Source organism: Felis catus, chromosome C1, assembly GCF_018350175.1.
Source record: "Felis catus isolate Fca126 chromosome C1, F.catus_Fca126_mat1.0, whole genome shotgun sequence".
Taxonomy (NCBI): Eukaryota; Metazoa; Chordata; class Mammalia; order Carnivora; family Felidae; genus Felis; species Felis catus.
This window is the reverse complement of record NC_058375.1, coordinates 24,969,116-24,991,371: the sequence shown is the minus strand read 5'-3', so window position 1 is coordinate 24,991,371 and position 22,256 is coordinate 24,969,116. Positions and strand designations below refer to the sequence as shown.

General features: G+C 47.4%; 1 protein-coding gene across 4 annotated transcripts; it reads left to right on the top strand.

Annotated features, from left to right (window-relative positions):
* The first annotated feature begins 1,141 nt into the window (after positions 1–1,141).
* AK2 (adenylate kinase 2) lies at positions 1,142–21,952 on the top strand. 4 transcript variants are annotated; one of them, XM_045035499.1, is made up of 7 exons: positions 1,146–1,314; positions 10,087–10,212; positions 12,379–12,489; positions 12,620–12,714; positions 17,597–17,669; positions 18,832–19,027; positions 19,788–21,028. In XM_045035499.1, exons 1-7 carry the CDS (start codon positions 1,216–1,218, stop codon positions 19,856–19,858), a joined length of 771 nt encoding a protein of 256 aa, XP_044891434.1. In that variant the 5' UTR covers positions 1,146–1,215; the 3' UTR covers positions 19,859–21,028. The 4 variants fall into 4 exon arrangements, with proteins under 4 accessions (XP_019692173.1, XP_044891434.1, XP_006934606.1 ...); XM_006934544.5 differs by lacking the exon at positions 19,788–21,028 and adding an exon at positions 21,060–21,952 and having other exon boundaries at positions 1,147–1,314; XM_003989831.6 differs by lacking the exon at positions 19,788–21,028 and having other exon boundaries at positions 1,147–1,314; positions 18,832–19,198.
* The last annotated feature ends 304 nt before the right edge of the window (positions 21,953–22,256 follow it).

Sequence of the window (22,256 nt, the reverse complement as noted above, 5' to 3'; positions counted from 1 at the left end):
ACTTTCACACACCAAAAAGCTGTAGAAATTCTTTTCCTCTCCAAGAGAAGGTCGTTTCTTTTGAGAAAAAGTACCTTTTCCTGATTTAAAAAGGTTATTTTCTTACTATAAAAGTAGTATCTGTTTGTTATAGAATTAATTACAGAGCTTTTTGAAAATGTAAAAATGCACAAAGGGGTGCCTGGGTGGCTCAGACGGTTAAGCGTCTGACTTCTGCTCGGGTCTCACAGCTCTTGAGTTTGAGCTCTTGAGTTTGAGCCCCGCGTCGTGCTCTGTGCTGACAGCTCAGAGCCTGCAGCCTGCTTCGGATTCTGTGTCTCCCTCTCTCTCTGCCCCTGCCCAGCTTATACTCTGTCTCTCTATCAAAAATAAACATGAAAAAAAAATTTTTTTTAACGCACAAAGCAGGGGAGAGGCTCCTGTAATCACAGTGTACAGAGATCCTCACTTGTAACTCAAAATTGGGATTTTGTTGTAACTGCAATTTTGTATCCTGTTTGGTGAACATTTTCCCACGTGATTAAATATTTTATACAATGGGGGGATTCAGTATACAAATTTGTTGCAATTTATTTAACCTATCTCTCACTGAGCATTTGGGATATTGCCTTTGTTTTTGTTTTGTTTTGTTCTTTGGTTTGCTTATTTGGGCCTTTTTGGCTGTTACAAGTGCTACAATTAGTATCTTTGTTACACAAATCTTGACGCATATCTTTATGTCTTTTGAATTCCTGAAAGTGTAGTTGCTGGGCCAAAGGATATTGGATACATATTATCAACTTGTCTTGTAAGACTGATTTCGCCCATTTGCACTCTTACAGGCAATTTCATAGGACTTCACCGGGGTTGCCGGTGTCATTAACTGTCAAAGCCAACCTGGAACTTCCAGCCTGGCCTCTGGTCTTGTTTCACTTTTTCCCGCCCACTCCGCACACCCGCTGTGCGCCCCAACCCCCCTCGGTGCAAGATGGCCCGCCCCTTCCTTACTCTCACTGATTTTGTCCAATCAAAAGCAGCCTTCCCCAGTGTCGCCACGCGGTTGGTGAGTTGAAGTGTCCGTCGCGCTCCGGGGCGGGCGGAGCGACTTGACGGACGTGGAGACAGACCAGTGTTAGCGCGAGCGGACCGTGCGTGGCGTGCGCGGCGCGCTAGGCTGGAAGCGCTGGACCTGCGAGGTGTGTGCTGGCGGGTTGAACGGTGAGAGGCTCGGCGGCCATGGCTCCCAACGTTCCCGCGGCCGAACCGGCCCCAGAGTGCCCTAAAGGCATACGGGCCGTGCTGCTGGGACCGCCCGGAGCCGGCAAGGGTACCCAGGTGAGCTGCAGGGCCGGGCTTGGCAATGGAGCCGGTGGAACTCCAAGGTCAGGACGGCCGAGGTCCGGATCGCCCTGGAGCGGGACCGTGGCTTTAGGCCTGGGGAGGGGGTGGGGGTGTTGGTAAGGCCTTTGGGAGAGGGTGCAATTGGAGGTTGGGGAAGTCTGAGTTAGAATTAGAGTTCTGGAGGCACCTAGGCTTGAGGTGTCATGTTGGGGGATCAAAGGACTGATTTAGATCCTTTATAGGGTTAGAAGCTGAGAGGCTTTGAGCGGTAGGGTGAGCCTTGAGTTGAGGCATCTTGATTACATCTGAGCAGAGTCAGGGACCCCAGATTCCCTGCGATATGGGGAGTGGATTGTCCAGGGTTATGTTCCAGGCACCCCGTAGGGGAACCTTGCTTGTAATGATTAATGACTAGGCGGAGGAGCATCTCCAGCACGTGGGGCAGAGTGGGAGCTGGCCTGTGCTGATTAGGAGCACTGAGAGAAGTGAGGTATGACCTGCCTGAGCCCGTTAAGTTGGGGGAATGGGAGAAGGTACTTCAATGTACAGGTAAGAAAACAAGCCCAGAGAGGTCAGGTCGCTTTCTGGAAATAGCAAAATTGACTTCCTGCAGTCTGGAACCTCAGGCACCATGGGGCTCTAGGATAGATTGGAGTCTAAAGTTACCTGCTGCCTTAGCAGACTGTGGGTCCTCACTTGGTATTTGGGCTCTAATGGATCCATAGATCAGGGTTGGGATTTATGATCTCGTTTAAGAAGCCCATAGGTTGGATTACCAATGTCCCCTTCCTGCCCAAGGTCCCTGGCATTGCCCCCAGGCCACAAGTTCTTGCTTGTTCTTAGATTCTAAAGAGGGAATTCCTGAAAGTCTGAGCGCCTAAGTGAATGGTGTTCTGGGGACAGCTCTGTGCCCACTTTTCCTAGCACTTGAAAAGATCTTGTTTTACTCATTCTTGGGACCCCTCTGGCACCCAGAACATAATTTGGCACTTGATGGTGTCGGAAATGGATGAAGGACATAGATTAATGTGGGTGATGAGAAAGGAAGTCTGGAAGATTCAGCTCATTCCTGATAAATGCCTTTTGACTCTGGGCACTAGGTCAAGAACGACCACTTTTCCTTTTCTCTCTATAGCTGGGGCTGATTGATCCTTGGAACCTACTGTTCCCTAATCCTCTTGTCCTCAGTAACTTTGAAGTCTCCTCTTTCCTGTTGCCACCACCATTCATTATTAGGGAAACTGCTGCCTAGACTCTGAGTCTGCAAGTCCAGACTCTGCAGACTTTTGCTGTGAGTGACTGAGTATAAACAGGGTAGCTCAAATCACCAATTCTTTTTTCTTAGTTCATATGGAAGTTAATAATTTCAGTAGTTGCGTAATGAGCAACCCATCCCAGTGCTGAGACGAGGGTTTTATAGTCTAGCAAGCTTTGTAACTTGTGAGCCTAAATGTTCTCACCTGAAAAATGGCGATACCTATCTTACGTAAACATTTCGTGAACACCAAACATTGAAGGTGGAGCAGTGAACAAGACTGATAGGGTCCTTACTCACGTAGACCAAAAAGTTGACAAGGATATTGGAAGATCATATTATTAATATACATGTGTAAAGCACCCCCAGGTGCCAGATGATGACCTGGCACATCGTAGGTGTTCAATAATTATTGACTCCCTCATCTTTTTTTTTTTTAATGTTTATTTTTGAGAGAGAGAGCAAGGGAGACAGAATCTGAAGCAGGCTCCAGGCTCCGAGCTGTCAGCACAGAGCCCGACACGGGCTCGAACTCACAAACTGTGACATCGTGACCTAAGCTGAAGTCAGACGCTTAACCGACTCAGCCACCCAGGTGCCCCTCCTTCGTCTTAATGCCACGTTTCCCTTCCCCCCAACTCGGATGTATTTCAGTGTAAAGGGTAACGTATTCAGGAAGTTTTGAAGAATTTTATACTTATGAGCTGATTTATAAGGGTGTGCATATGTTGGGGCGTTGGTCAGAGAAGGCTTTGTGGAAGTAGAGGAGAGGTATTTGGGACTTGAGGAAACACAAGTTCTTTAACGTCTGTACACCTTTCTTTTCATAGGTGGAAATATAGGAATACTGGTGGTGGTAGCTTTTGGAGTTGAAAAAAAACAACAGTGTTCATAAATCAGAGTTTGTGCAAAGTGGCAGCAGCATTTAGCCTACAGATACATCCTAACTTTTTTTTAATGAAGAGTTTGAATACCCAAAAGAAGACTGGGTGGCATAGTGGGTCCCCATGTATCCATTATCCAGCCCCAGCAACCATCTGCTGGTGGCCATTCCTTCTCCATCCACTTCTCTGCACAAAGTATTTTATTATTAAAAAAAATGTTTTTTTAATGTTTATTTATTTTTGAGAGAGAGAGACAAAGAGCACAAGAGGGGGAGAGGCAGAGAGAGAGGGAGACGCAGAATCTGAAGCAGGCTCCAGGCTCTGAGCTGCCAGCACAGAGCTGCTCGAACCCGCGAACGGTGAGATCATGACCTGAGCCAAAGTCGGACGCTTAACTGACTGAGCCACCCAGGCGCCCCGTCTTCACAAAGTATTTTAAAGCAGCTCCCAGATCTCATAACCGGGGTGTGTTTCCTGTTTTCTCTGCCTGCCCCTGTGCACAGTTTTTTTCCATGTGTCCAACTTATACCAGTTCTTCATGGCCAGGCACGTGCAAGCAGTCAGCTGCCATTGTGCAGGTCAGGCTCCGTCAGCTGTGTCCGTGCAGTGACACAACACCTAAGACCCACGCTCTTGTTCCCTTTTTACAGTTAGAGAACCTGAAGTTCCAAGAGACAGTTCTCTAGTTTACCTAGGAAGTAATTGGCAGGTCCTGCGTCCAAATGGCTCCAAAGTTCCTGCTCTTTCTGTTGCTGTCTCCTGCCCTGGGTTCGATTTTTCTCCTACCCTGTGCATGTGGTGTTTGATGGTTTTGGTGCTGGAGCTGCAGAGAGCAGCCCTTGCCCCAAGAGGATACAATATACTAAAATAGTCCCCCTTTGCCTAGTTCTCTGACAGGCCTCGAGTCAAAGAAGTTATGTGTGTTATCTGATTTAATCCTACAACCCTAGGGGGTAGGTCCTGTTGTTATCCATGCCTTTTACTGGTAAACTGAGGCCCATAAGCTGTATCTTACTCCCAGGATATCTATAAAGAAGTAGCAGGGGAGCCTGGGTGGCGCGGTCGGTTGAGCGTCCGACTTCAGCCAGGTCACGATCTCGCGGTCCGTGAGTTCGAGCCCCGCGTCAGGCTCTGGGCTGATGGCTCGGAGCCTGGAGCCTGTTTCTGATTCTGTGTCTCCCTCTCTCTCTGCCCCTCCCCCGTTCATGCTCTGTCTCTCTCTGTCCCAAAAATAAATAAAAAACGTTGAAAAAAAAATTTTTTTTTTAAAAAGAAGTAGCAAAGGCAGCATTTGAACTCATGACAGATTCTTGAGCAGAGTCACCATCGTTCACTGTTGCTGTGAATCTAGGTGTTGAGGCAGAGATAAACACGCATGCAAACAATGCGTACTAGTACAAAGTACCACGTGGGAAGTATCGGGTGAGTGACCCTGACAAACGCTAGGGTAGTTCAAGAACCATAATTTGTTGAGAATATTCCATTCTTCCTCTACCCACTTAGTGACGTTGGTAATACTATCCCCAGTTTACAGATGAGAAAATAGAGAATCACCAGCCTGAGGTTACATGATAAGTTAAGAGGCAGAGCTGAGATTCAAACACAGGTGTCTGTGCTTTTCAAAAAACTTTTTATTGAAGTATAATATACATGGAGAAAGGTACAAATACTATAAGTGAGCAGCTTGCTGAATTTTCAGTGTGAATTTTCACAATTACATTTGTGTAGCCTACATCCATATCAGGAAACATAATGGTGAAGTCCTTGTGCCCCCTTCCTGACACACACACACACATTTTCCCCCCAGGACAGCCACTAAGGCTCTGTGGGTTGTTACTGTTATTTTCCAATAAGGCCACATAGTGTCATGGGTAAGAGCTGGGGCTTGCCCGCTCTGCTGTTACTAGCTCTGTGATGGTGGGCAGTTTAGCCTCTGAATTTCATTTATAAAATGCAGATAAAAATAGTTTCTTCCTCATGGGCTTGTTGTGTATTACACATACTAAATACAGTAGAACAACGCATGGAAAAATCGCTTGGCATGTTGCAAACACTCAGAGTTAGCTAATGTTGATATGAGTCCTCATCAGAGAAAGAAGGGATAGTTGGGAGTACTTTTGGTGGCAGAAATATGCTCAGAATTTGCCTGCAGGGAAGGGTAGAGCTTAGACCACTGGAGGAAAGAGAGAGGGCGTTCCTGCACAGAGAAGAGCCAAGGTCCTCAGAGATGCTTGTGTTATGTATTCGGGTGTCATACATAGAGCCGCTGTTTACAGTGGTGCTGGACATACAGACAGGGGACTGTAGAGGTAAATTTGAAGAGCTTGGGAGGATTAGGACGTTTATTGTGGAGGACACTGAGTGCTAGGCTAAAATGTTTGTAGTTTTTCCGCTGTGGCACTGAGGAGACATGGAAGGCATCTGAATGTGTGTGTGTTGGGGGGCTGGGGGCCATGCCCAGTAGTATTTTAGGAGATGATTACAACTGCTTATTCAGGAGCACTAGACCTGGGAGTGGGAAAGACTGCAGGCAGAAAGATAACTTCAAGGTGAGAAAACATGTGGGTTTGAGATTAAGTCAGATCTCAGCAACTGATAGTTTCCCCTTTATTTCACTAAGTATCAAGCACTATGCTGAATGCTTTTGTATACATCATTTTTATTAAATCCCCATAACAGCTCTGAAAGTAGATACTATTTGCACTCTAGTGATGAAGAAACTCAGGCCTTAAGAAGGCTGCATAACTTGTTCAAGGGGATGCAATGAGGAGATTGTAGATCCTAGTTTCCAGCCCAGATCTGTACCACCAAAAACCCCATCTTGTGCCACTGCCCCAGGGCTTCTCAAAGGGTGCATGGGAATCCCAGGGTGGTGCCTGAGAACCAGTCAGCCGTTAACTTTAAGGGTGGGCCTGCCTTGGTAATTTTAGCGCGTGCCCCAGATGACTGTGATAATACACTGGAAACAGAGAACATTAAACCGCCATGCTGTCTCCCTAGTGGTTTTAGCCCTTCTTATCCATGCACCCCGGAAGCCTACCCCCTCCCCAGCAGGGTTCTCGCAGAGGTGATGAGCCTATTTCTTGGTCCATGGCCAGTGAGACACAAGTGTCTCAGGGCTTCAGCAGCAAATGTGGTCCAGGGGCCAACAGCACAGCCAGGCCTGCAAGCTTCTTAAAAATGCAGATGCGGGGCGCCTGGGTGGCTCAGTCGGTTAAGCGTCCGACTTCGGCTCAGGTCATGATCTCGCGGTCCGTGAGTTTGAGCCCCGCATCGGGCTCTGTGCTGACCGCTCAGAGCCTGGAGCCTGTTTCGGATTCTGTGTCTCCCTCTCTCTCTGACCCTCCCCCATTCATGCTCTGTCTCTCTCTGTCTCAAAAATAAATAAACGTTAAAAAAAATTTTAAAAAAATGCAGATGCTCACGGGGTGCCTGGGTGGCTCAGTCAGTTAAGCCTCCAACTTTCGCTCAGGTCATGATCTCGCAGTTTGTGATTTCAAGCCCTGCGTCGGACTATGTGCTGACAGCCGAGAGCCTCGAACCTGCTTCAGATTCTGTCTCCCTCTCTCTTTCTGCCCCTCTCCCGCTTGTGCTCTCTCTCTCTCTCTCTCTCTCTCTCAAAAAATAAACATTTAAAAAAATGCAGATGCTCAGGTCCTACCCTATATAATCAGAATCTGCCTTTTAGCAGCACCCCCAGGTGATTTGGACTGGAAGCAGTACTCTAAAGCATAAGCTTGAAGTTGAGGGGCATATAATTCAGTTATTTCATCAGGCTGCTTCTGTCATTCGCAAGTAAAGAGTAATGCAAAAGAGAACGACTATGGAGAGAGGTCTTTTATTTATTGAATGCCTACTGTGTGTCTGATGTTTTCGGTGCTTCTTTCATTTTATCCTCACAACTGCCCAATGCAGCAGACATCCCCATTTGACTGGTGAGGAAACCGATGCTGAGAAGTTAAGTAACTGGCCCGAGGTCACACAGCCGTTGAGTGCCTTAGCCAGGGTCCCTCTGTAAATCCGACTGATTCCACAGTCCATGCTCTTTGCCACCACACTGACTCCCGTGCAGCCAGCAGAGAATGAAGGAGTTATTCTTCTGCCTCACTTGTGTCCTCCCTCGTGGAGTGTTCTCCCACACAGCCACAGCTGTAGGATCCAGTCCTCTGGAACAGCACATAAAGAATCCCGCAGTCTGGGGGGGGGGGGGGGGGGGGGGGGGGGATAAAAATAGAACAGGTTCTGTGGTTACAGCTCTTCTCTGGTGTTTTCATCAGCCTTTCGCCTTGAATAAGCCCGATCTCCAAAATGTTCCCCCAAGTTAATTTCAACAACCACGGAAAAGATTGGCAGAAAAGCTCAGTTCTCTGGGTCTGCGGCCACCACGCCAGCCTGGAGGACCAGGTTTTCCACTGCCAGAGGGTCCTGACCCTCACTGGTTTTCTGAAGGGTAGTTTTTAATGCCTTCTTCAGCTGGACTCCATTGTGCTATGAAGTTGTTTCTTTGCTTGAACTGAATCAGCCCATGAATCACAAGAAAACTCCCAGTGAACTGGTTTGAATAAGAATCCAGCCATACTTATTTTATAAAAGAGTTGAACCAAAAAGCTAAGTGTCAAGCTTCTTGAACTGATTCCATTCCTTGTAAGTTCTGCAGGGGTGGGGGGTGCCACTACAGCCAACGTTGGACTGTCCAGAGTGGCTTCCGGTTCTCGTCTTTATTCTGACGTATTGTCCACCCAGCCAGGAGCTCACAGAAGACAGGGTCCATATCTCTTGTTTTCCTGGCTGCCAGCAGCATTCTTGGGAGAGGCATCAGTGTTTTCTTTTTGTATGAACGAACATGGAATCTGGGCAGGAGTTACAGTACCAGCTAGTTGCGTACTTACTATGTGCCTGTGCCATTTGATCCCATCAACCCAGTGATGGAGGTACAACTACTGTTTCCATTTAACTTAGAGGAAATTTGAAACTTAGCAAGGTAATACCATTTTTCTCGAGTTACATGCCATTGGTGCCAGAAACCCAGGTATGTTGACTCTGAATCCCAAGCCTTTTTGTTTTTAATGTTTATTCATTTTTTTTTTAATTTTTTTAACTTTTATTTATTTTTGAGACAGAGAGAGACAGAGCATGAACAGGGGAGGGTCAGAGAGAGGGAGACACAGAATCTGAAACAGGCTCCAGGCTCTGGGCTGTCAGCACAGAGCCCGACGCGGGGCTCGAATCCACAGACCGCGAGATCACGACCTGAGCTGAAGTCGGACGCTTAACCGACTGAGCCACCCAGGCGCCCCTAACATTTATTCATTTTTGAGAGACAGAGACCGTGTGAGCAGGGGAGGGGCAGAGGGAGAGTGAGACACAGAATCTGAAGCAGGCTCCAGGCTCTGAGCTGTCAGCACAGAGCTAATGCAGAGCTTGAACCCGCGAACCGCAAGATCATGACCTGAGCCAAACTGGATGCTTGACTGACTGAGCCACCCAGGTGCCCCTGAATCCCAAGCTCTTAACCAAAAGGCTATACTGTCTCCTAAAACTACTATGTAAGTGTGTACTGTTTGCCAAATGCTCTTCTTATGCATCCTGTCTGATCCTCAGAGCTACTTTCTGAAATGGGGCCTTTTTGCCTTCATTTTAAACAGATGAGGAAACTGAGCCCCTGGGAGGTTAGTAACAGGAAAGGAGAAAAGCCAGATCTGCCTGGGGGAGACCTGCACTCCACCCTGCCCCAGCTGCCTCCCAGGCCCGTGGCCACAGTACTTGACACGCACACATTCATTCCCTTGGCAAATGCTCATTCAACACATTATATGCCAGGCATTGTGCTGAGTGCTTTACATACAAGAACTCCTTTAAACTTCACAGCAGCCGGGGTGCCTGGCTGGCTCAATTGGTAGAGCGTGCAATTCTCGATCTCACGTTTGTAGGTTCAAGCCCACCTTGGATGTCGAGATTACTTAAAAATAAAATCTTTGAAAAATAAAATAAAAATGGGGGCACCTGGGTGGCTCGCTCAGTTAAGCATCTGACTTCAGCTGAGGTCATGATGTCATGGTTCATGGGTTTGAGCCCCGCGTCAGGCCCTGTGCTGATCGCTCAGAGCCTGGAGCCCGCTTCACATTCTGGGTCTCCCTCTCCCTCTGCCCCTCTCCCACTTACACACTGTGTCTCTCTCTCTCTCTCAAAAATAAAACATCAAAAAAAATTTTTTGTTTAATAAATAAACATTAAAGGAAATTTAAAAAATAAGTAAAAATAAACTTCGCATGTCCTAAAGGACTGGTACTCCTGTTTTTATTCTTCCCATTTATGAACTGAGGCCTTTGTGTCAGTAGTGTGTGTCTAGTGGAATTAGTGGTAGTAGCCAATATTTATGACCCGCTTCTTGTGTGCTAGTTGCAGTTCTAAGTGCTTTACATGCCTTACGTCATGTAATTCTTACAACCCTATAATCGTATGTTACGTATAATACCAGATGCTCTTATCTCCATTGTAGGTAAGGAAGTCAGCGTTTGCCGGGGTTCACACACCCAATGAGTGACAGGGCCAGGTTCACACCCAGGCAGTCTGATGCCACGGCCTGCCATGTTAACCCTGTCTTGGTCTTTGTCTTCCCCTCCACAGGCACCCAAATTGGCTGAGAACTTCTGTGTCTGCCATTTGGCTACTGGGGACATGCTGAGGGCCATGGTGGCTTCTGGCTCAGAACTGGGAAAAAAGCTGAAGGCAACTATGGATGCCGGGAAACTGGTAGGTTTGGTGGTACCAGTGAAGGTTGATCTTCCTGCGTCGAGATCTGCGCTGCCTGATTTGGTGGCCCCCGGCCACATGTGACCGTGGAGATTAATTTAGACTTAATTTACCTGAAAATTCAGTTTCTCGGTCTCACTCTCCACACTTCAGACGTTTGTTAGCCAGCATAGGTGTTTCCATCACTGTAGAACGTTCTGTCGGACAGCCCTGTGCTGTGGGGTGTTTTAACAAACCGGCACACTGTATGAATGTTTAGAGGAGCGAGTTTCTTGGTTCATTCTGAATTTGTGGCATGCGTTTTATTCACCATATTCTTGAGGTTCCTTTGTGCTGACGCATTTTATAATACCCCCAAGTTTTAGAGCCAGAAATTAAACTGCCATCCTTAGGCCAGAGCTCAAGCATGTATCCAAGAGAGGACACGGGAAACCAGAGTGTTTTAACTCTATTTTTGCGGCTCTGTGTTCCTGTGTCTCTAACAGAGGAGTTGCTTGGCGATTAACAAGTAATTTTTCCTACTTGGAGGATATAATAGCATTTTCTTAGGGTTTTAGTCCAGTTGATCTAATTGGATAATTACAATCTATTATCTACTAAATCTTCTTTGATTAGTGCCATAGATTAGTTGGAACTGAGTTATTCTGGGACCTGGCCTCCGGGAGTCACCTTCAGAAGTCATTTTGTGGAGCACCTGGGTGACGTTGGTTAAGTGTCTGACTCGATTTTGGCTCAGGTCACGATCTCACAGTTTGTGAGATCGAGCCCCCACGTCCGGCTCTTCGCTGACAGCGTGGAGCCTGCTTGAGGTATACCACCCCGCCACCCCTGCACATGTGCTCTCTCTCTCCCTCTATCAAAACAAATAAATAAATAGACTTTTTTTTTTTTAAAGTCATTTCGTACTTGGCCCTCTGGTCTTTTCATATCTTAGAATGTTCATTGAGGAAGGCGCTGGGTTTTGCCTTTATCCCTGAGATACCTCCTGGTAGGCTTTGAGATTCGGTAGCCGTATCCGGTGGTGCCCTGCCTGCCCACCTGCCCCTTTACTTCTAGCTCTTTCCCTTCTTGTTTGTGAAACCTTGAGTTAAGCTAGAAAGCCGAATATTTTGGACTTTGGGTCTTGGCAGAAGATCTTGTACTGAGAAAAAATTGGGATATCGCCATGAGATTACTTATCTCCAGCCTTTACTTAGTCACACAGCTTGTACTTTGTCCCCAAGTTCACAGCTGGTCCCGGGAGATAAGAGCATTAGCTACCAAGATGGGCAGCCTTCACTGTCATACTGGTAGAGAACTTCTCTTTCTGTGAAAGCTCAGAAGGAAAACCAGTTTTCAAAAGCTGGGAGGGGTCCTCATTGGGACTTTTAGAGAGGCTTACAAGTCTGTTGGGCTGGAGCCTCACTTCCTTGGTTCTGACCCAGTCTTGCCAGTTCAGTGACCTTCTTTGTTACCTCATGTCCAGGATGGCCTGGCCCACTTAACTGTTAGCCTAATGAGAACCGTGAAATGGAAGGTTGGTCCCGTTCTGCATTTTGGTCAACACCCTCCTCAGGTGAGCACTCAGCCATAAGCGCTCACCTTTTTTGTGCTTTGAGGACAACTGCTTGCTGATGAGCTGTTATCTGATGGAAAGGATTCTTTTTCTTTTTTTTTAAGTTTATTTATTTTGAGGAAGAGAATATGTGAGTGGGGGAGGGGCAGAGAGGCTCTGCGCTGTCAGCTCAGAGCCCGCAGCAGGGCTCGAACTCATGAACTGTGAGCTCATGGCCTGAGCCGAAGGCAAGAGTCAGACGTTTATCCATCTTAGCCACCCGGGCGCCCCAGATGGAAAGGATTCTGATTAATGTCTGGAGAGGGGCTCAGGGCCTAACACATGGAGTGCTTCTGTTCAGGTGACAGCGAGTGGGATCCTCTTCTTCACCCAGATTATACAGGAAAATCTCAAGGGAAGAGAATGTGTGTACGGCAGCCACAAAAATCACGAAACTGAATTTTCCAAATGGAGCCATTCCACATTTGCTCAGATTTTTGCTTCTCTGGGGCCACAAGAAGATGCTGTTTAGTAATCAGGTTGTATAGACACGAACTAGTGGGCCTGGAGATGGGCTCATGTCATGTAATTAACAGGTTTCAACCCATGACTGTCTTGTTCTTGACTTCCAGGTGAGCGACGAAATGGTAGTGGAGCTCATTGAGAAGAATTTGGAGACCCCGCAGTGCAAAAATGGTTTTCTTCTAGATGGCTTCCCTCGGACTGTGAGGCAGGCAGAAATGGTGGGTGCCTTGCATTTTGTGTCACCGTTGCATGAAGATGAAGGCTTGGCCCTTTATCTGTTAACTCCTTTGAGGGAAACGGCTCCAATCAAGCTCTGGTAGCTTAGGTGGGCCACATGCTCTCTTACAGCTTGACAGCCTCATGGAGAAGAGGAAAGAGAAGCTTGACTCGGTGGTTGAATTCAGCATCCCAGACTCTCTGCTCATCCGAAGAATCACAGGAAGGTATTTGTCCTCTGAAGGTCCCTTCTGGTCCTGCCTCCTCAGAGCTTCGTCAGACCACCAGAGCTGCTCTTACCGGACCCCAGCCATGCAGCTTAATGCCATTTTAACATGCATTGGTCTCGTTTGGTGACATCCACTGATGTGGTGGCGTGGGATGGGGATATGTGGAAAGAAGAGCAAGGTATTTGAAATCAGACAGTGTCTCAGTCCTGTCACCTTTTCACTCCGGCCCTAGGCAAGTTTCCTAGCCTCTCCACGGCTGGTTCCTCCTACATAGAGTGAGGTTAATACCACCTGCTGCGAGGAACCGTGGTGCATTTTGGATACCACGAGGTGCACAGTTCAGAGCCTTGCTTACAGTAGGTGCTTCCAAAATACTACACTCCTTACATGGTTACTTCCATTTCAGGGCTCTTTGAAATCTGCTTTCCACTGGAAGTTGCCATACCTGGCTGTAGGCTTTGTATTAATTGTGAAAATAATATGACCACCTACGCGAAGTTTAGGAAATGGAGGAACATTTTGCTCCTGGTACAGCCGTCTCAGCCAGAGGCACTGTTTCTTTGTTACATGTTTTGTTTTAAAATACTTGTTTCTTGGGGCACCTGGCTGGCTCAGTCGGGAGAGCATGCAGTTCTCGGTTCGAGCCCCACATTGGGTGCAGAGTTTACTTAAAAAGCAAAAAAAAAAGAATAAATAAAATCTTTAAAGTACTCGTTCTCAATATTGAACAGAGAAATATTTCTGTTTTTGTTTCTGAACACATTTGCTCTGAAAGGTCGCCACTGCTTTAGGCTACAGTTTCCTCTACCCTATTTCACTGTCCACTCTGCCATCTGCTTCTCGCCTTCCAGAAATATGTGGGAAGCTCTCAGCCACTAATAGACCTCCCATTCTCATCTTTATTGTGGGCTATGGCTTTTATATCCCTTGTCATTTTATCGGAGTCTCAGGAAGATGGTCAGCCTACCAACTTGAACCAGACATCCGTAACCATTATTTTTAATTGCTGCACAGTATTTCACAGTAGATGAGCCATCATTTACTTAATTGTCTCCTTATTGTTGTACAGTTGTGGTTTTTCTAGATGTCTACTACTAAATTGATGCTGTGACCATCATAGTACATGTAAATGTTGGGGTTTAATTCGAGGGAAAATGCTTTCTTGTAAATTTTATGGCTTTGATTTCCTAATGAGGTTGGACATTTTTTCCATGCGTCTGCAGTCTGTATCTTCATGGAGAGAGGCAGACATGTAAACAGACAGCAGAGTGAGTGTTACAGGTGTTTTCCTGAGAGGCTTTATTAGATATGGTGGGATCCACCTTGTATTTTCTATCCAAATGTCTAGGTTTCACGTTTCTAGCTATTCCATAGGCGCCTTCAGTGCAGGAACTTTTGGGTTTTTGCATCCCCACTGGCACAGAGTAGACAAAGTTGATGCAGGCCTACAAGTGGTAAGGTTGATAGGAAGACACATTACCAGGGCTGGGGGCCCTCATGTACAAAGCAGATGTTAGCAGTTGACCCTGGGGTCCTTTGCTTCAATCGGCCCAGCTTCCTGAGTGCCTGCTCTGTGTGCGGCACATACTAGACTCAGGGGCAGGGGACCAGGCAAGGGTAAGGAAGAACAATATGCCCATCCCTGACCTCAGAGAGTCTATAAGCCATACATGGAACCCGAGCTGTTTAGCACAGTGGGTAGTCCTAAGGAGCGAGCCTGGGAGCAGGGAGGAAGGGCTTCATAGTGTCAACTTGACCTTCCTGGGTAGAGGGGATTTCAGTGGGGCTTCCTGGGAAGGGAGTAGAGGCAGGAATGAGTATAGGTTGCGGGAGAATGGGGCTAGTGGCAGAATGTCTGTCCAGAGTTGGAGGAATGATCTGGCGGGCTGAGTCGTAGAGTGAGCGCTATTAGAAAGGCAGGATAGGGCTTGACTGGGGAAGGTTTGCCAAAGTGAAGAAGAGGTAGATGCATCAGGAGTCTTGGGATGTTGGTTGGGTTTTTTTTTGTTGTTGTGTTTGTTTTTATTTGTTTGAGAGAGAGCGAGTGCAAGTGGAAGAGAGGCAGAGAGGGAGACAGGATCTGAAGCAGGCTCTGCGCTGACAGCAATGAGCCCAGTGTAGGGCTCGAACTCTCAAACCACGAGATCATGACCTGAGCCAACTTCAGATGCTCAACCGACTGAGCAACCCAGACGCCCCTGTGAGTTGTTCTTAAGCTGTGAGGTGTGGCAGAAACAGCATTGTAAGAACATTAGTTTGGCCCTCGCATATAGGCTGAATTGCGGGAAAGGAGAAATGGACAAGGCCCACCTAGGAACCTGATTCTGATCCACACATGAAGTTACAGAAACTTTCAACTGGGGTTGGCTGGTGGGGAACAGAGATTCTGAACAAACTACAGGATTGTTGTAGAGGATGAAGGAGACTCAGTCTCTCAGTTTGGGGGTGAATGTTGTGATATGACCCACTCCCTCACAGAGGAGGGGACAGGCCAGGCCAGAATGTAAAGGCGTTTCCTTTAAGTTCACTCTGGATCAGTGGCAGAACTAGCACTAAAAGCCTGCTTTCTGCCTCCTTGTCTGCTAGACTGATGGTTGGAAGGAAAAAAAGTCAGGATCTAGTCTGTTAAATACAGCCCTTATTTAAATGTGACATAAGGACCCCACTGTAAATATCTTTTTGATTAGCTCTGACCTCACTTCTGACAATTTTATGAATCATTATTTTATTTCTTGAATATGTATGGTTGGTGGATTTGGGTTTTAACTTATTCAGTGTTGGCTCTCTAGTATCCTGATTATTCTACCAGTTGGCTCTCCTGATGTCTCAAGCCATCCCCATTTTGTGGATAAGAAAACAGGTATCTGAAGTGTCACACTCAAGGCAGCAGTGGCTCTAGAATCCCAGCCTTGATCCCCTCCACAGTGCCACCCCCACCTCTAGGTCAGGCTCAGTGGCTCTTAGAGCTGTCTTGGTTGGTCCTGAGACCAACCCCACTTTGAGAACTTGGACTTTCTTTTTTTTTTTTTTTTTTAATTTTTTTTTTTTAATGTTTATTTTTGAGACAGAGAGAGACAGAGCATGAACGGGGGAGGGTCAGAGAGAGAGGGAGACACAGAATCCGAAGCAGGCTCCAGGCTCCGAGCTGTCAGCACAGAGCCCAACGCGGGGCTCGAACTCACGGACCGTGAGATCATGACCTGAGCCAAAGTCGGATGCTCAATTGACTGAGCCACCCAGGCTCCTCCAGAACTTGGACTTTCTTTCGTTTCCCCTCTGGGGAATAAGCCATGCATTCCCCTTAAGGTGAAGTCCATGTGTAGGGAAGGAGCAGAGTGTTGTATGTAACTGGAGGGCTGGGGGAGTCCAAGTAAGCATAGTGATGTAGGCACGTGGGGAGGAAAAGAGTCGTGTGTGCTGCAGCCTGGCTGCTGTGTGCCTTGTGCTTTCCAGAAGGTGAAGAATCACGGTCCACGTCTCATGCCCGCAGCCCTTCCCGCAAGGAAAGCTGTAGCTGATACCAGTGGCCTCTCCCTGGGTCTCCCAATGGATGCCATTCCCCAGTGGAGGCACGCAGGGAACCTCTCCAGCGACTCCAGTGAAAGAGGGCCAGACCTCCTGTCACATGATAGCACGTCCAGGCCACTCAGTAGAGCTTCTTCACTCAGCCTCACCTTGCCCCCACCAATGTTGTAAATGGACCACTTGGCCCTTCAAAAGTGTGCTGTCATTAAAATTCACTATTACGTTTTACAAAGGTGTCTGCCCAGGCTTTGATAGTCTGACTCAGACTTACCTTCCCAACTCAGCTGATGTGGTGAGATATCAATCCCCTCAGCCATCAGAGTGGCTGGGCAGGCCTGGATTCTTCCAGAGGGGCAGGCACCCAAGTACTGTATATTTTGTTCTGCACTTGCCAAGAGGTGAAAAACGTTGGGAAGTTCTGGTTTAGCAGACCTTCACAAGGAGAGCAGCCATCAGTTAAATAAGGAAGTCTTGGTTGGCACAAAATTGGGGAACCAGATAGGTGCTGGCTGCCAAGCAGTGTTTGGCCTGCCTTCTTCCCTTCTGAGGTTCTTGGGCTCCTGTGGCGTAGCCACCCCTGGTCAGGAACATGGTACAGATGGAGTGACCAGCTTGATTTTCAGTGCCAAATAAATGCTTATTCTTGGGCACCCCATGACTGGTCGCATCAGTGTGTCTCCTGGTGCCAGTATTCATACTGCGCTCTGATGCTTGGGTTGCCTTTTATCTACACGACGCTGGAGGTGTGCTGCACCGACTAGTGGTGTTCGCACCTACAGGACACGTTGTTCCTGTTGCACCTTCCTGCTTTTTATAACCAACTACGATAGAAAATACGGTTAGGTTCTCTGTCCTCTGTCCTCCCATAGCACTTTGCACAAATCTCGATTAAAGGATTATCGTATGTACTTTAGTTTTTTTCCCCATTGTCTCTCCCACTAAAGTAAGCACTGCTTGTGGTCAGAGATCTTGACTCATTGCTCTGTAGCCCTGGATTCAGCGTAAGGCCTAAACCAGACTAAGCACTTAGTAAATAAATGTTTGTTGGGTGAATAGAATGAATGGCTGTGTGAGACCAGCACCGAGTTCCTGATGAGCTAGGCACTTAGGCCATCCTCGGCAGCCAGACACTCAGTGACCATGTTAGGTCAGAGTAGAAAACGTAACTCCTTACGGTGTAAGCTCTCCTGGAAGCCCCGTTACCTTCCCAAGCAAGCGATGCCTACAGCTGGGTTCTGTGCTGGGCACAAGTCCTCACATCTGGCTTCTCTGTCACTGCTTGTCAACTTGGAGACCTCTGGGGTGCGGGGATACTTTCAGGCAACCTGACTCATGTTCATCTGCTGTCTTTCAGGCTGATTCACCCCCTGAGTGGCCGTTCCTACCACGAGGAATTCAACCCCCCAAAGGAACCCATGAAAGATGATGTATGTAAACTCAGGGCAGGAAATTGCCTTTTCTTTCCTTCCCCTCTCTTCCTTTCTTTCTGTTGTTGTTCTTTGTTCTTTCCATCTTCCCTTTATTCCTACCAATATTAATAACTTAACCATGCAAAGTATCACTGCTACGTAAATCACATGGGCTGTGGCTCATCTATCCAGACAGCGCCTCTCCAGGTGGTTTATTGTTTGAGGTAGATACCAGCACCGGCTACTTCACAGTGCCCAGTTTATACCTGTCTTTTGTCCAGAGCAGCCCCTCTCTGGCATCTTGGTGGCCTAAATGGTCGACTAATGTCAGGAGAAGGCTGCTTGGAAGCCTAGAAGTAGAGCCAAGCTGGGAGAACAGTACTGAAGAGAAATGTGTTGACTGGTCCTACTTCAGAAGAATGTCTTCTTCTGGTGACTCTGCTGTATCCTACAGAATCAGACTATTTTGCCTGGATTAACGTTGCTGAGTTCTTATGACGGTCTTTAGTTGCTTAAAGATGTAAAAGGGAGGGTCTCGTATATGTTCACAGTAACATTTGCCATAGATAGTCCATTTTGTCTGTTTTAGAACATGCAGTAGGAAGAATTTTCTGGGTTTGCCTTTGTCACTTGAGACAAGTTTGTCAGGTCATACAGGTTTCAAAGCCATAACGTCAGCTTAGTCACATTTCACAGGGTTGGGAATTCTGCCATTCAGAGCTCTTTCTCGCTTCACCTGCCACTCTCAGAATGGTGATGGCCGACACCCTAGTAAAAACACCAACCACTTTGGTGACTGAAGTTACAATTGCGTATTCTCCTGGTCCCAGGGGCCTCTGACTTTCCACTTCTGATCCTGGAAGCATTTTTCTTGAGGGTGAACAGCCTAAGCAGAAGCTGTGAGAGATAGGCCTTGCCCGTCTTGCTCCCTCAAACCCCTTTCCTCCTGCTTGCTGTCTCAGGCTCCCCAACTTCTCTGGACGGGTTGGTCTGTTCCTGGGACTGGCTTGCCAGGAGTAGCAAAGTTCTTTATAGTTCTCTAGTGGGGGGGAATCTAGATTGTCTGTCTTTCTCTCTGATGGACTTGGGGATCAGACAGCATCGCAAATCGGCATCCGGCATCAGAGAAGGAAACCTTGCTAACAGTCCCAGACTTTCATTGCCCTCTTCCTGTTCTCAGATCACTGGGGAACCCTTGGTCCGCCGATCAGATGATAATGAGAAGGCCTTGAAAATTCGCCTGGAGGCCTACCACACTCAGACCACCCCACTGGTGGAGTATTACAGTAAACGAGGGATCCACTCTACCATCGACGCCACCCAGACCCCCGATGTCGTGTTCGCCAGCATCCTAGCGGCCTTCTCCAAAGCCACATGTAAAGACTTGGTTATGTTTATCTAACGTTGGGTCCAAAAAAGGAGTTTCTGTCTTCTTTCTATCCCTGTTGAGGGTGTGGTGGGGGTTGCAGAGCAGGCAGAGGGAAGCTTCCTCAGGCCAGAAAGAATACCATCTGATGTATTGATTAAAAAAGCACTTGCCTGATGTATCTTTAGTGTGTGTGCAACTGTCATCTCATCTGTCATGTGTGTGTGTATGCGTGTTGGTTTTAAGTACGTGGACACTCTTCTTTCTTTCTAAGATACAGACAAAGTTGCTTAATCAGCTGTTTGCTTCTTTAGCCATACTCTTGATTTTTTTTTTTTTTTTAACCAAAGTAACTTAAGTCGGGTCTCTACCAGGCACCCCAGTTCTAAAACCTCATGGTATTTATTCCATCTCCAGTAACTGAGTGGAAGTCTGGGATCACGTAAAGTACTGCAGGGCCAAAGTTCCTGATGGCAGATTGTTGGCGGAGAGTTCCGCTTGCTTTCTAGCCCCACAGTGGAAAGCCACCTGAGTCAGTGTGTGGCTGTGGATCATTAATTTTGTCCCTAAATGGGAGGCAAAAGGCATTTACGTTACAGATTCCAGAAATTACTGGGAAAGGATATCACCATAGAAAGGTCCAAGCCAAGTCGGAATATTTTTGTGATCTGCATCACAGTGCTGTAAAGTAGGGATCATTTGGGACCTGTGTTTGAAAAGTGAATTGTTGCCAAAGAATGAAACCAAGCAGATGGTCCTTTTGAATTCAGACTGTCTTCTGAACATCCAGGCTGGGCATCTGAGAACAGCCAGTTCACTTCCCAAAGAGAGACCAGGGTAGGTTTGTTTGTTTTCATTTTTAATGTTCGCCTCGGTTTCCAAGTATGAACAAAACAGTAATTTGGAGGTGATCTATTCTTGGCCTCGTTTTTATTAGAATTTACTCAAACCTAGTCTCTCCAGGATATGAAACCCAAATCAGATGTGTCCCTTTTAAACTCAAACTCTCTCCCCTCCAGATCTAATCCTTCACCCCTGACTTCATGATAGTGGTAGCCACAAACTCCCCAAGAAAAGATCACCCAAAAATAAGACCACCTATGACAGTAACCAACTTGTATTCCTAACTTCAGCTTCTCAGCTATCAAGCATTTCCTGAGGTCCATGCTGTGCCTCTTGAGCTCTGGTTTGATTTGTGGCAGACAGATGAATTCATAGACTGTTAGGGGCCACAAAACAGTGGCCTCTGGAAAAGCCATTGGAAAACCAGGGGCAGGTCCAGTATATAATGCCACCTGCCCCAGCATAATCTGCCGACTTGGTGCATTGGGCTCTAGAGTCCCCGTCCCCATCTGACCTGAGTCTCCTGCTGTCTGTGGAACTGTCAGAGGGCTTGTCCCCTGTCCATCTGGAAGCTGGGCATGGGTATGTGGCCATCTTGCTTCCCTTTTGTCTGGTTCAAGTGAGTGCCTGCTAGCTGTGCTCTGCCTTGTTTCCCTGGCTGTCACCTAACCCCACCCATTCAGAACAGAAACCTAGTCTGTCACGGGGCATTTCTGGGAAGCATATGACTTCAAGGAAGAGGAGTGAAACCAAAACTATGAGCTGTGTCTGCAGGGGCCTGGAGTCCTCTGGGTGAGGGTGGCCTCATAGGCCTTGGAGTTGATTCCCCTTTCACTGGGGACAGTTGCAGGCACTCGGCCTCAAAGTTGAGGTCTTTGAATGTTTGCTAATTGGATGTGCATGATCCTTGCTCAAATATGTGTCACCCATCCGTATACATTCACATGTGCATATTTGGGCTGCTGATGAAACTAGATCCTGTGGGACACATATGCCCTCTTGGGGGTGGTTAGGATTTAGAGTTTTGCTTCCTTTAATTACAGAGCCTTAACCTCGGCAGGCATGAGAGCTTTCTCCTGACAGAGAAATGTCCAGTGTTTGATGCATTTGGTTGCTGGGGCATGCATGCCAGCCTTCCCTGATATTTACTTGGTTTTTAAAAACCCATTTTGTTCTCTCTTGTTTCCTCTCTGTTTCAGCCTAGTAACAGAAGGCCAGGCGAGACTGCACCACTGCTCATCACCCCGCGGCGTGATCCCTGCTCTTAGGTGCTGGGCGGAGGGGAGGGGTGGTCAGGGTGAGGATGGAGAGGGAAGAGTGGTGAGGGCCCAAAAGGAGTAACAAAGAGCAGCAATGTGGTAGTGAGGCCGTCTCCTTGACACATAATAGAGGAGTCTGGAAGAGTACAGAGGAAGGGGGAAATTAAACTGATTAGAGTGTGTAAGTAGAAATAGGGAAGTGCAGTATTGTTTCTAAGAAATTGAAGTTTGATTTACTGTGGATTCGTGACAATATTTTTTAAAGCCAATGCCCTAAGACCTCAACTTTTATCTCAGAACCTCATGGGCTGCCAGCCTAAGAGTGCAGGAAATCAAACTGTTCTGTCTCTCCTAAAGCTTGGAACAGACAGGGTTTGACTATTGACCCTGACCCTGGTTCCCCGCACCATGAGATCAAAAGATCATCTCCACATGGGAAAGAGATGGGGGGGGGGGTAATGGGGTTCATGGGGGCGGTGTGCTCAGCCAATCAAGTTTACTGCAGTTGTGGGGAAGGCAGGGCTGGTCTCCCTCCTTAAGAGTGCACCACTGTTTACCAGGCCACCCGTTCTCACGAGTCAGCTCTCAGCAGCCACCCAGCATCCCTACACTCTTGCCATCTTCCATCCCAACGTGTGAAGGGACTCTTGTTAATAAATGAACAAGTGTCCTAAGCAACATCATCCAAAGACTGTCCTTACCATCCTCAAATCCTGTGACTGGGATCACTTGTCAGCACTGTGATGTATTATTTTCAATGAGGTGCCTTTCTTAACTGACCAAATGCTGCCTTGTTTGGCCACTAAGTCAATAAAGTATGTTAAAAATTTGTATCCCATGTTGTGGCATTTTTTGAGAGGATCTGGGCTAGAAAGATGGCATTGACTTCTGAATCTGGCTTGGAAGCGCCTTCTTGTCACTAGAAGTCACGAAACAGGGAGGTCCAAGTGTGTGCTCTTAGGATGAGCCGCACGCTCTTGAGCCTCAGTTCAGATGCAGGCTTTTCTTGCACTGGAGGACAGGGCAGCTTGGCTTAGTGGAGACGGCGCTGTGCCTGGAGCTCAGAGGATGTGCAGTGAATCCCGGCCAATCATTTGCTCTGCTCCTGTTTCCTTGTCTGAAAAAAGAGAGGCGTGA

Excerpts from the sequence above, each read along its gene's own strand:
- AK2 (XM_045035499.1), top strand. The coding sequence starts at position 1,216 with ATGGCTCCCAACGTTCCCGCGGCCGAACCGGCCCCAGAGTGCCCTAAA. Across the intron at positions 12,490-12,619 it reads CTGTGAGGCAGGCAGAAATG|CTTGACAGCCTCATGGAGAA; the intron begins GTGGGTGCCTTG and ends GCTCTCTTACAG. Across the intron at positions 12,715-17,596 it reads ATCCGAAGAATCACAGGAAG|GCTGATTCACCCCCTGAGTG; the intron begins GTATTTGTCCTC and ends GCTGTCTTTCAG.